At 39.5% G+C, this 12,836-nt stretch overlaps 1 protein-coding gene across 1 annotated transcript in view; it reads right to left on the bottom strand.

Moving 5' to 3' along the window:
* Positions 1–12,836, bottom strand: part of FRAS1 (Fraser extracellular matrix complex subunit 1) — a 505,547-nt gene that overhangs the window by 83,212 nt on the left and 409,499 nt on the right. Inside the window, exons 39-42 of the mRNA XM_057725661.1 lie at positions 7,000–7,148; positions 5,549–5,711; positions 3,813–3,948; positions 65–255 (exon numbers count right to left, since the gene is read on the bottom strand). Coding sequence (XP_057581644.1) covers positions 65–255; positions 3,813–3,948; positions 5,549–5,711; positions 7,000–7,148 — 639 coding nt within the window. The remainder of the gene's footprint in view (positions 1–64; positions 256–3,812; positions 3,949–5,548; positions 5,712–6,999; positions 7,149–12,836) is intronic.

The raw sequence follows: 12,836 nt of genomic DNA, 5'->3' as shown, positions 1-12,836 counted from the left end.
AAGCTATCGAATGGTGGGATATTGTGGTCAAAGGCCCAACTTTTCCAACTTCCAAAGGCTTTACCTCGATGGTGATGTTGATGCTGTGGATTTCTGATCGACTGTTTCCATCACTTACATAAAAACTGAAAATATCATGGGTTGGCTCAATGCTTTCATGAACACTTTGAAAGTAGTAAATGTAGTTTTCCAGGACATCTTGAATGGGGAACGATGCCTCTAGGTCACTGGTAGTTCCAGGGCCAAATCGATCACCTGCATCAACAGCAAGACGGAACTTTTACCCTGAGCCATCAATTCCTGCTTCCTGGGCTGAACCAGAAAGCATGACAGCACTATCAACAAAAGATGAAAATATGTCTGAGAATAAAGGTGGGAGAGTGGAATTGGAAGACTTGGGGTGGGATCCCAGTTTCCCCACCATTTTTCATCTATAAATGGGAATTAAATGAGGTAAAATGAGATAAACGCACTCAGAAGGTTATTATTTCACAGAGCACAGAATCAGTGGTTGTTTTGTTAGAAATATTTGATAAAATAAGTCATGGGGCAAGAATTGATACAATAGTAAAGGTTTCACCTTAAGCTTTAGTCAATTTCAAAACCACTCTGCAAGATGAACCTTCTTTCTTTACACAAGAAAAGGTTAACTGGATACCTTTGTATCTAAGACACATCTCCTTAAGCATGTTTTCATTAGACTCTCCAGTTCCTCAAGGAAACCTCTGCATGGGCTAGTGCTCAGCCCTGGGATGGTATACCAGGGCTACTGTGATGCTCAGGGACCATCCAGAGCTCGGGTGCAGTTCAGGTACTGAGATGCTCAAGTACAATTCAGAGCTCCATAGAAAGTGCTGGCTCTGGTTACCTCTTCTTTTCATCCCAACCCCAATAGGCCAAGGGGAAGTGTAAGCACTGTCTAAATGATGGATGATTTGTCTCTTACTTGGCCTAAGTCTCTCCGATTGATTTTAAATTGTTACATTTTCTTCTAAAGAGAGGAGAAAAAAGAAATCCCTGTGTCTTCAAACACTCCCTGGATATACATCAACAAAGAAAAGTGTAGATAGAAGATCTGAAAGCAATAAGGCTTTCTCTTTTGCTCTTTGACGGTCCTTTGCAAAGAGTAGGTCATATATTAAAAAGCCATTGACTTCCTAGATTGTAGACAGGGTCATTTTTCGTTTACCTCCCAATGGCAAGACTAGGAAAGAAAACGTTTTACTTATAATTTTTTTTTAAATGACATGAATTTTCTTAAATTTTACCCCTCAGATTTGATTCCTCTTGACACCAGAAGCATAGGAGGGCTCTAAGTGACCAGTGACCTGAGAATCCCTAGGGTATACAGTTTATCAGGGTTTCCAAAAGAAATTGCTATAATTCCTTCAAATTTTATCTTCTCTTTCCATTGATCACCATGAATATAAGAAATATGGCATTTTTATTCGGGTCAAAAATAGCCTAAGTAAATAATGCCTAAAAATATACTCAAAATGACTTACTTTCTGTCATTAGAAAGCAAGCTATGCAACAAGTGAATCTGTCACTGAAGCCTCAATACCAGTCCTTTCAATTTTTAAAACTGCACCCTTCTATTTTTTCATGTAAATCATTCTCATTAATGTGCTTCCTTGCCTTCTTAAACAGAATATACTATGTGCAAATTAAATAGTTCTTGATGAATGCAGGCTATCATCATGAACATCTATTCCTGCATTGCACTGGGACACAGTGATGCCCGACAGGTAATCAAGGTGGGCCCTGCCCTGGTTGTGCTGGTACTAAAGGAATGTAGATTCCATGCTGTTAGATTTCATACCGAACAATATGATTATTCTGTTTCTTCCATCTTGCTGGTACGAACTTAAAGCTACTTCTTCTAACTTTACTTTTTAAGAACTTTTATTGAGATATAATTGACATACAATAAACTGCATATATTTAAAGTATACAATTTGATTTTTTTTCTTATTAGTAATGTATATATGGCAATCCCAATCTCCCAGTTCATCCCACCCCACCACCCACTTTCCCCCCTTGGTCTTCTAATGTTCTTAAAAAGGCATTCTTCTGATCAGCTGAATTCTGAATCTAGGTAGCTAGTTTCACATGTATAAAACAGACAGACTTGGTTCTGAACACCCATGGAGCAAAGGGTGGGTCCTTTACATGATGTGCCTTGGAACAATCATTTGCCCCCCGCACGTCTTTTCCCTACTTCCAGGTTCATACTGACGTAGAGCAACGGCTCTCCAAGTGTGGTCCTCGGGCCAGCAGCAGTGGCTTCACCCGTGAGCTGGTGATAAATGCAAACACATGGGTCTCACCACCTCCTCAAACAGGAACTCTGGGGTTGCTGCCCAGGAAACTGTTCGCACAGGCTGTCCGGGTGAGTCTAATGCACATTAAAGTATGAGAACCTCTTTAAGAGAGGCTGAGGCTTGTCAGAAATTTGACTTCTGGACCAGGGAAATACTCCTCTGCATGCACTCCAGGTTAACATAAAACGGTGTTAGAAAGGCTTAATAAGAAACCACCTGGAGAGAAGGGAAGGCCAGGGGGCAACCATCCTTTTCATGATTCCCCATCTTTGCTCACGCTTTTCCCCCTGTGAGAAATGCCATTTTCCCTCTGCCCACAGCAAGTCCCCCTAAACCTTCAAGATCCAACTCAAATGTCGCTTCCTCAGACTATCCTGCCTTCCCAGGCAAAAGTAACTGTTTAGTCCTACGTGATTCCTCAGTGCTTTGCTCCTTTCCCTGTCCTGGCATTTCATGATTGTGATTTATCAGTCTTCATATCTGTCTCCCACTCGAAGCAGGGGCTATGTCTTATTCATCTCTACATCCACTGTATAAACATTTGTTGAGACAAATCTAACTTAGCAATAAACAAATCTAGGGGCACACACTGAAAAAAGGCAAGATGGGGAAAAGACTCAACATCTTCTATAGGAAAACATGACTCCTGCTAAATGAGTTTCTGGTAACCAGACTCAAATCCCAGGCACCACGCAGGTCAGAGACGCCTTCAGTCAATGGCCCCTCTGTGGGAGCTGCTAGCTGCACGCCAATAGAGCCGAGTGTTGGCACTCAGGAATCTTGCTGCAGAGGCAGCACGGTCACCTGCCAGGAGCTGTCTCAACTGCCACTCACTGTGGTCTCAGGGGGCCCGGGGACAGGACCCGCCTTCTCCCCTCCCCTTCTCCGTGCTAACCACCAAGGGCAGTGGGTCCAGGGCAGACGGTGAGGGGGAAGGATATTGAGGAGAGGGTCACAGACAGACAAGTACGCGTTTCAATTCACATCGTATCCTTAGAAACAGCTGAGACGTAAGCTATGGTTCAGCTAAACTGCAGCTGCCTCACAATAAAAGGACAGAAAATGTTATTTCCTTGACATTCAGTTCCTAGTGCAATCCCCAAGCCCCCGTGCCCCCATTGCTGGCACTCCAAATCCTCTCACCCTACTCTAGTTTTTCCCATAGCACTGATTTACCTTCTAACATCCTACACAATTTTCTCATTTATTAGGTTTCTTATCTGTCTCCTCCCACCAGGATCCAAGGCACCATGAAGGTAGGGGTTTCTGTCTGTTTTGTTTACTGATATGTCCCCAGTGCTTAAAACAGTGCTTGGCATACAGGAAACACTCAATTGTTTTGCTGAGTCAATGAAACCTTCCTTCCTTCCATTTCTTTGAAATGGTTCCATTCCCTCATTAGTTCTCCACAGCCAGGTTAACTGCAGGCAGTTGTGCTCCCTTCTCTCCAGGTCTGGAACAACTTTACTGCCGAGCTACTGCTGGTACCTGTCCCCGTGTTCTCGATGCAGCCGTACTTGGGCAGGGCACTCAGCTTAATGACGGCATTGCCCTGGAGGCTGTCCTGATCGTCAGCAGCAAAGAAATGGTGAAACGAGAGCGGGGCTCGCCCTCCCTCATCAACCTAAGAAAGAAAAGATCAGAGAGTCCTTGGGCGGTTGCAGGTAACTGCAATGAAAAGAACTGAATTGAAACGAGCTGCCTGGGGTGACCTTCCAGCACCAATTCCACTTCTTTGAGGAGGCAGATCATCTACAGACGAGATGAAGAATGTGCAAGCTGCTGGGGCCAGGCAATCCTTCAGTGCCTCTCAAAGCTACGCTCAGACACGGTGACTTCCGTGTTTCCTTTCAAAGTTGTGCTTCCTTCCGTGATGGATCTGGTTATAAAGCAGCTCTGGCCCATTCTAATCACCCACCTTGAAACAGCTGCACGACAGGATGACTGCCTTCCTTCCGTATCAACGTTCAAAAGCCCGCAGCTACAGAATGATTCATCCAGTCCTCCCTCGGATACTGTGAGGGCAGCTCTGTCCTACAGGAGTCCCCACCGGGAATAAAAGTTGCATTTATCCCGTGATAGTGTATGTTTATAGGTGTGCGGGAAGAAAGGGCTCACCATACCTGAAAGCTAGTCCTTATCTTGTTGTCAAGGAGGAAAATAAATCGGTATGAGTAAAAGCAGTTGCTCTAGCTACCTTTTTTCTGTAGGGTCCTGTTTTGTATGCTAACTTTGCAACCTGAGCCTAGTGGGTTTTTTTGCTAGCCTGCTGGATATGAAGCTGTTTACTTCTGAATGGTGGTTGGCTAAATACAGGGAGATCTACAAGTTACAAAGAGGAAAGTCGCCCTGACTCTGGAATGGGGAAGGTCCAAATGGCTTCCCTGAAGCGTGGACATGAAAAAAAAGTGGGTGGAATATCAGAACCATTTAGAAACAACTCAGTTTTATGAATTTTCAGTTGCTCAACAAAACCAGGAATCCTGAGATTTTGGCATTATGGTTTGTACACCAAGCAGAATAAGGAAAGTGAATTAACTTTTATGGAATCCCTACCATGATCCCCAGTAATGTACTGGGGCATTTTAATGCTATTTTATTAATCATCAGAGTAATCCTTTATGTAACAGGAACAGTAACACTTTAAAAATGAGGAAATTGAGGCTAAGAAAGATTATATAATTGGTCCAAGGTCAGTCAGCTAGTAACAGAACTGGCACTTGAACTCAGGTCTGGGTAACTTCATGAACGGGGTACATTACATAGCACCTGCCTCCACCCCAAGGAGCTGTAAATATTGTTTACGGTGTTAAGTATCAACTCCATTTAATATGGACCTGGGGACACTGTCTATATCCCCATGGTTTAGTTGCTACAAACACTAGACTATAAACTCCTCAACGATACATTCCTACTCCTCCTCCTCCTACTATACACATCTAGCATAGTATACAAAATATTGTACTCATCTAGATTTATGTCTCGCACAGAAATACTTGTTGACTATTTAAATAATGAGGATATAATGGTTTGATCTTCTGCATGTAATTATTTTCATACTTTTCGAAAAACTCATGATTGAAAGCCATATGTATCTTGATACTATTGCCTTGATATTTGAGGGGAAGGACCTGACAGCCAATTTAGGTAGAAATCCTTCATTCACACTGCCACAGACTCCAGCTCTCTACAGCACCCACAGTTCATTTCTCTGAACTGCTTACCGTGATAAGATCAGCAAAAGCAATAACTGGGGGTGGATCCTTGACGGGAGTGATGGTGATGGTAAACCTCTGATTGTCCAGATGGTTGTGGTCCATATCAGAGACAGAGAAATGGAAGCTGTCAGTAAGCAGATGACCACTGGTCTCAAACTCAGCTGAGTACCTATAGAGGCCAAGAGAAGAAAGAAATGAATGAGTTACATTGAGGGGTCAAGTAAGATGACTGAATCTTTGTTTAAAAATGGGGCCAGAGGCAACATAATCTTTCAAGGGAGCCATTGGTTAGTTTCTTACATATTTTAATACAATTAAAAAAATTCTGCCAGACACTATAAAACTCCTAGAGGAAAGCATAAGAAGAACACTCTTCGACATAAATAACATCAAGATCTTTTTTGATCCACCCCCTAGAGTCATGGAAATAAAAACAAAAATAAAAAAGTGGGACCTAATGAAACGTCAAAGCTTCTGCACAGCAAAGGAAACTATAAGCAAGACGAAAAGAGAACCCTCAGAATGGCAGAAAATATTTGCAAACGAATCAACAGACAAAGGATTAATCTCCAAAATATATAAACAGTTTATCCAGCTCAATATCAAAAAAACAAACAACCCAATCAAAAAATGGGCAGAAGAGCTAAATAGGCATTTCTCCAAAGAAGACATATGGGTGGCCAAGAGGCACATGAAAAGCTGCTCAACATCACTAATTAGTAGAGAAATGCAAATCAAAACTGCAATGAGGTATCACCTCACACCGGTTAGAATGGGCATCATCAGAAAATCTACAAACAGTAAATGCTGGAGAGGGTGTGGAGAAAAGGGAACGCTCTTGCATTACTGGTGGGAATGTAAATTGATACAGCCACTATGGAAAACAGTATGGAGGTTCCTTGCAAAACTAAAAATAGAACTACCATATGACCCAGCAATCCCATTCCTGGGCATATACCCAGAGAACACCATAATTCAAAAAGACACATGCACTCCAATGTTCATTGCAACACTATTTACAATAGCCAGGACATGGAAGCAACCTAAATGTCCATCAACAGATGAATGGATAAAGAAGGTGTGGTACATACATACAATGGAATATTACTCAGCTGTAAAATGCAATGAAACTGGGACATTTTTAGAGACATGGCCGGACCTAGAGACTGTCATACAGAGTGAAGTGAGTCAGAAAGAGAAAAACAAATATTGTATATTAACACATATATGTGGACTATAGAAAAATGGTACAAATCAACCGGTTTACAAGGCAGAAATAGACACAGATGTAGAGAACAAACATATGGACACCACGTGGGGAAAGCGGGGTGGTTTTGCGGGGGGAATGAATTGGGAGATTGGGATAACAAACTGTACACTCTAAATATATGCAGCTTACAGTAAAAAAAAAAAAAATTCTGTCAAATAACACCAGGTGGTTATATTGGTTGTTATACCTAATTTTCTTGTTGTTGATGTCTTCCATTGTGAAATTGGAAACCTCTGAGAGTTCTTCCACCTCAGGTCCTGAGATTCTTAAGAGGGCACCATACGCGGGCAGAGAATTTAACTGAATCCAGATCTCTGGGTCGGGGGAAGAATCATCCTAATCAGGCAAATACGAAGTCAGACATGAATGCACATTTACAGGAATACGTATTTCCAGTAAAGACCGCGGCGTTCCCTTCTCTGCGAAATGGAAAAATCTCTTTCCCTTTGTGATAAAGCAACACCATTTAAACTGTGTGAAAATCCCAGTGTTTATTCCTCCTAAAATGTCTTTTTTATAACGTCTTCTTTGAAGAGTAGCTCAAAAAATAGGGGGAAATGCACTTTAGGTATGGGGCATAAGACAAAGAGATGCCCTGTGGTTACTATAAGAGCCACACGAGGTTTTGTTTTTATTACAAGCATCTAGTGAAGAACAAAACATAGTCAGAAATACATCATCCTCCTAAATAACACGGTTGTAGGCTTCTTCTAGAGTTTCTAAGAATAGTTTGCTTTTTAGAAACGGGTAAAATTCCATTAAAACATACGATAACAATGATCTTAAAGTTCTGTGAAACAAAGAATGGAAGGTATTTAGCTAAGTCGAGGACTCACTTTAAGTAGTACTCAACACGATAAAAATTTTAGTTTAACAGAAGAATTTAGGAAATTATGGATTTCATTCTACTGGACTGAGCCAATGGACGTTCAACCCCCAAGATGCCCAATATTAACAAAGACCATTTATTTCCCTTTCCTCTGCACTGTTTATTGAGAAATAAAACTGGCTTTCTGTGTTTCTACATGGACAATAATTGAATGTCTTAATGAACAATGTCTTCTTTCTGCAAGGATATTTTTGGAAATATCTAGAAGGGAGGCAACATCTTCTTGGAAAGATTCCCTGAGTTATTCATCTTTTAGAGCAGTTGGCTGTGAACACGAGGGCACTTTACACTTTACCACAGCAACAATGAAAATGAATACTGCATGGCCAAGTGTATTTTCCCATGCAAATTTGCATGGCTATGTGGTACAGTTAGTTGAGGTACAAGATCAGGGATGTGAGCACAGCTACCTAGTGATCTGGGGCAGCAGGTTTTAGTCAGTTCTCATTTCTATCCCCAGAGACCTTTTCAAGTTGACAGTTCAGATCCTCAAGGCAAGATCATAGAATTTTCCATATTTCCTCACATCACTTGACAATAGCAAGGAAGGAAACTCAAATTCATTGAAGCTGTGAAACTTCAGAAAATTTCCCCTAAATTTATCGTTTAAAAGTTTCTCTATTTTTCTACATGGGTTACTGAATATAATACGCAGGCTTCCAAAAGACTAATTCCTAATATTACTGTGAGCATCCTCTGGGGAGGAATTTTTTTAAACACAGCCGAGAGTTCTAAGATATTATCTTCTGAGATGGTGATAAACTACAAGGACAGAGCTCCTGGCTCTTGATTAGAATGAACAGCTTCTAAGTTCCACACTGGCAAATTTGGCAAAGAAACGCTTACTTCATGTCAGGCACTACTTACTATAATTTTTCAAATCTCAAATGACTGCTGGGTTTGAAACAGTGTGAAATCAGTTGGATTTTTTTCTGAAAATTCTGTCATAATTTAAAGAAAATTACTATTTTGGGATATCCACAATACTGTGGGTAAAAAATTCATAAGAATGTAGACATTGTTCTTATGTAATTTTTCTACTCAAAGACCTTTGCACCCATTTTGCATTCATTCCCTTTTTGATTTTCTTTTTATTACTTATACATCTATTGACCCAATATTCAACACAGGGACTAGAACTTTGATGATTAACATTTACGTATGTGCTCCTCTTTTATCCTGTCCCTGGGCCTACCATCACCCTGGATCTTGTTTCACATTTCTTTGAATTTCTTGATATAGTTTGATATAGTACTATAAAGTAGTTTCAGTTTTTTTTAACATATGAAAAGGGAATTAGACGCTCCTCTTGTGAAATTTATTTTTCTTTTTACTCAATAGCAGACTGCTGAGGTCCATTAATGTCGCTTGTGTAGCTATAGTTCATCTGTTTTGAGTGTTCTCTAATATTCCATAGAGTAAGTGTACCACAAGTTATCCTGCTGATGCTGATGGAGATTTGGCTTATTTCAATATTTTTGCTATTACAAATAGACTACTACTACAAATAGCATTGCTATAAATATTCTTGCAAACATTCTTGTGCATATCTTGTGTCTATGTGAAAGTCTCTCTTGGATAGGAACCTAGGAGAGGAACGGTTAGGGCATATTAACATTCATCCTCACAAGACAAGTCCAAATTCTTTCCCAGCGTGGCTGTTCCAATTTACAGTTCCATTAGCAAAGAATCTCCTGTAGATCTGTTTCCTCTCCAACATTTGGTATTTTCATACTTCTAAATTTTTGCCAATTGAATTGGCATTAAATGGTATATAGTCTAATTTGCCTTTCCTGATGTCTAAAAAGGTGAATGTCTCCCCTTATATTTATTGGGGGTTCCTCTTCTGAAATTCCTGCTCATGCCTCCTGTTAATTTTTCAAATGATTATCCTCTTCTTCTTGATCTGCAGACATTCTTTATATTTTTCTTTGTTACTTTTGGTTATATGTGTTGTAAATATTTTGTTTGTTTTTTTCGTATTTATGGTGTGTTTGGGGGAACATAAATTTAATTTTAATTTGGTCAAATTTATCAATCTCTTCTTTATAGTTAGCACTTTTGTTCTAGGTTAAGAAATTCTTCCTTTTCCCAATATCATGAAAATATTCACCTATATCCTACAAAGAATTGTACAATTTTACTTATGACATTTAAGTACTTGATTTGCTACAGTTAATACCTGTGTGGGGTGTGAGGTAGCAGTACAAGTTCTTGTGTCTTTTTTTTTAACATATGAATAATAATTTTGTGCAGATTCATGTTTTAAATAGTTTCTCCTGTTTCCACTGATCTGGCTTGCTATATCTGTTTTATATTTTACTCCCAAGGCTGCTTCTGGACTCTCTAATATATACCAGTATATACTGCTTTAAATAGTGCAAGTTTATAATGAATCCTGATACCTGACAAGGCAAGCCCCCTGCTCTCTCGTCATTCATTTTCAGAATTTTGGCCCTTTGTTGTTCCTTATATATTGCAGAATCAGCTTATCAAGATTATAAAAAGTCTGCTGGGCTTTTGATTGGAGCTCAATTGGAAGGAAAGGTCACTTTGTGGGAGAAACGATATCTTTTGATACTAAACCTTCCTATTCACGAATATGATGTATCTTATCATTTATTTAGTGTTTTTTAAATGTCTGCCAATGAAGTATTACAATTTTCCCTGTAGAAGTATTGCCTGCTTTTTGTTAGATTTAGTCCAAAGAGTATAATTTTTGTGATGCTATTATAAGTGGTATCATCTTTTCAGTTACATTTACTGGCTATTTTTTTGCTTATGTATAGAAATGCTATCTTCTGTTGTCTTCTGTCTGGCCCCCTGGTAAATTCTCCTTTTATTTCTAAAACTTTGTCAAGAGATTCCTTTGAATTTTCTTTGCAGTCAGTCATAGCATCAATTTCCCCTAGAAGTTACACATCTTTTGTTACATTTATACCTAATACGCGTTATATAATGTTATAGATGGTGTCATACTTTGAATTAGTGTATTTTGGCTGGTGCATAGAAATTCTATTAGCTATTTATGATTAATCTTATATCATCCTCTCTATATTACAAATGAGAAGACTGAGCCCTAGGGAGTTTAGTAACTTGTCAAGGGTTATTAAGCTAGTAAAAGTGGTAAGCTTGGATTAGAACTCATTCATTCTAACTATAAAACCCATACCATCCCTTCCTTACTTGTTTTCTTGCAGTACATAGCAAATTGTATATAGGAAACCACCATTAAGAAGCAAATCACACAGAATCCCATTTTTGCCTTTTGTCTCTCCCTACACCATGTCACCCTCTTGCAATTCATGATATTCTAATTAAGAACAGGCTCACTGGGACTTCCCTGGTGGGGCAGTGGCTAAGAATCTGCCTGCCAATACAGGGGACACGGGTTCAAGCCCTGGTCTAGGAAGATTCCACATGCCGTGGAGCAACTGAGCCCATGCATCACAACTACTGAGCCTGAGGGCCATAACTATTGAAGCCCACAGGCCTAGAACCCGTGCTCCACAACAAGACAAGCCACCCGCAATGAGAAACCTGCACACTGCAACAAAGAGTAGCCCCCACTCACCACAACTAGAGAAAGCCTGCGCATGGCAGAGAAGACTCAAAGCAACCAAAAATAATTAATTAATTAATTAATTAATTAATTTAAAATCATTAAAAAAGAAAAAAGGAACAGGCTCACCTGTTCCTATCCTTTTATATTCTGCTCCATTTATGACCAGGGTTTCAGATGGCTTTTCCAACTTTTCTGGATGTTCACAGCAAACTCACTGACTATGCATATCTAGAAAAGTCTTCCCCATGACATTAGGTACAAAATTCTTCTACAAACCTCAGAGAAAGTTAGGGTATAACTTAGCTAAGTCTGCAAAATATGCTCTACTTTCAGTGAGCTAGAATAATTCTTTTGGAGTCTTTCTGCTCTAGTGGGTAAATTCACATTCAATCAATTTCTAAAAATACATTTTCAGTTGCCAATGGGCCTGCATTTTGATCTGCAACTTGTAAGATGGAGTTAATGGGAAGAAACTGCTCCTGGAACCCTATTTTGGTCTGTCAAACATTTTTCAGGCCTTGGTGATCTATTGATTAAATCTGTATTCATACATTTTTATGAACTCGTGTTTCGTAAGATTCAAAAGACTGTAACCTATGGTAAAAATCACCTGTCAATTAAAAAACAAAATCAAAGGTGTTCTGAAACTATACTAGACACATGAGAAGAATCAGGGTGGAATGCAGTTTCCCATAATTTAAGAAAAGACAATTTTAGGGGAAAATCTGTGCACAACCAATTGAAGCAATTGTTCCCAGGTCAATGCTTTATCTTACATGCTACTGTTCAGGACTAGATTTTATAGCCAGACTCTTCAGCTCAGAAAAGGATTACATAAAACTATATAGTGTTTTTTAAAAAGGCTGGGTTATTGGTGGAAATTTTAAGACTAGCAAAGGAAAAATTCAATACTAAGAATGATTACCATTAAGATAATCATTCTTATTTTCATCGTATTTGTTAAAACTACTCATTATTTATACATGGAGAGTTCATATCTGTTTACAACATACATAAATGAAAAATAAAATTAATTATCCTCATTATCCTTAGCTCCAGGGGTAAAGTCAAGGAAAGAAGATGAGTTTAATTGGCCAGGATCACTTATTACCAAATTAAGGTCAGATTGGTGGAAGAAACAACAACAGAGTTCCTGAACCTATCCTTGGTTCCCGAGCCACACTGCTTCTCTTGGGGCACTGGATGGAGAGTGAGTTGTAATCCTGCCAAAGGAGCAAGCCAGCATTCTGTCCAGACCTGGACCTGAGACAAACGCTGGTGAAAAGCAAGCTTTCTCTCAGAAAAATGGGCCATGAGATACCATGACTAATTAGTCATTGACCAGGTAAGTTCTTCTAAAAATGCTCTTTTCCTAAAATTCCCATTTGAAATATTATTGACAGAGCTTAAAATATGGGGACTTGGACTTTTTGACATTGACACTACTTCCAGGTGACAATCACCCATTCCTACACGTAGTCTGTTTTCATCAACGTTCTGCTCATTCACGTGTCTGCTTGGGAGACAGTGCGAGCAGCTGGAATAAAGAGTGTAACTATTCCTAAGAGCA

This window comes from Hippopotamus amphibius, chromosome 3 (assembly GCF_030028045.1).
Source record: "Hippopotamus amphibius kiboko isolate mHipAmp2 chromosome 3, mHipAmp2.hap2, whole genome shotgun sequence".
NCBI classification, from domain to species: Eukaryota; Metazoa; Chordata; class Mammalia; order Artiodactyla; family Hippopotamidae; genus Hippopotamus; species Hippopotamus amphibius.
This window is presented reverse-complemented; position numbering and strand designations above follow the sequence as displayed.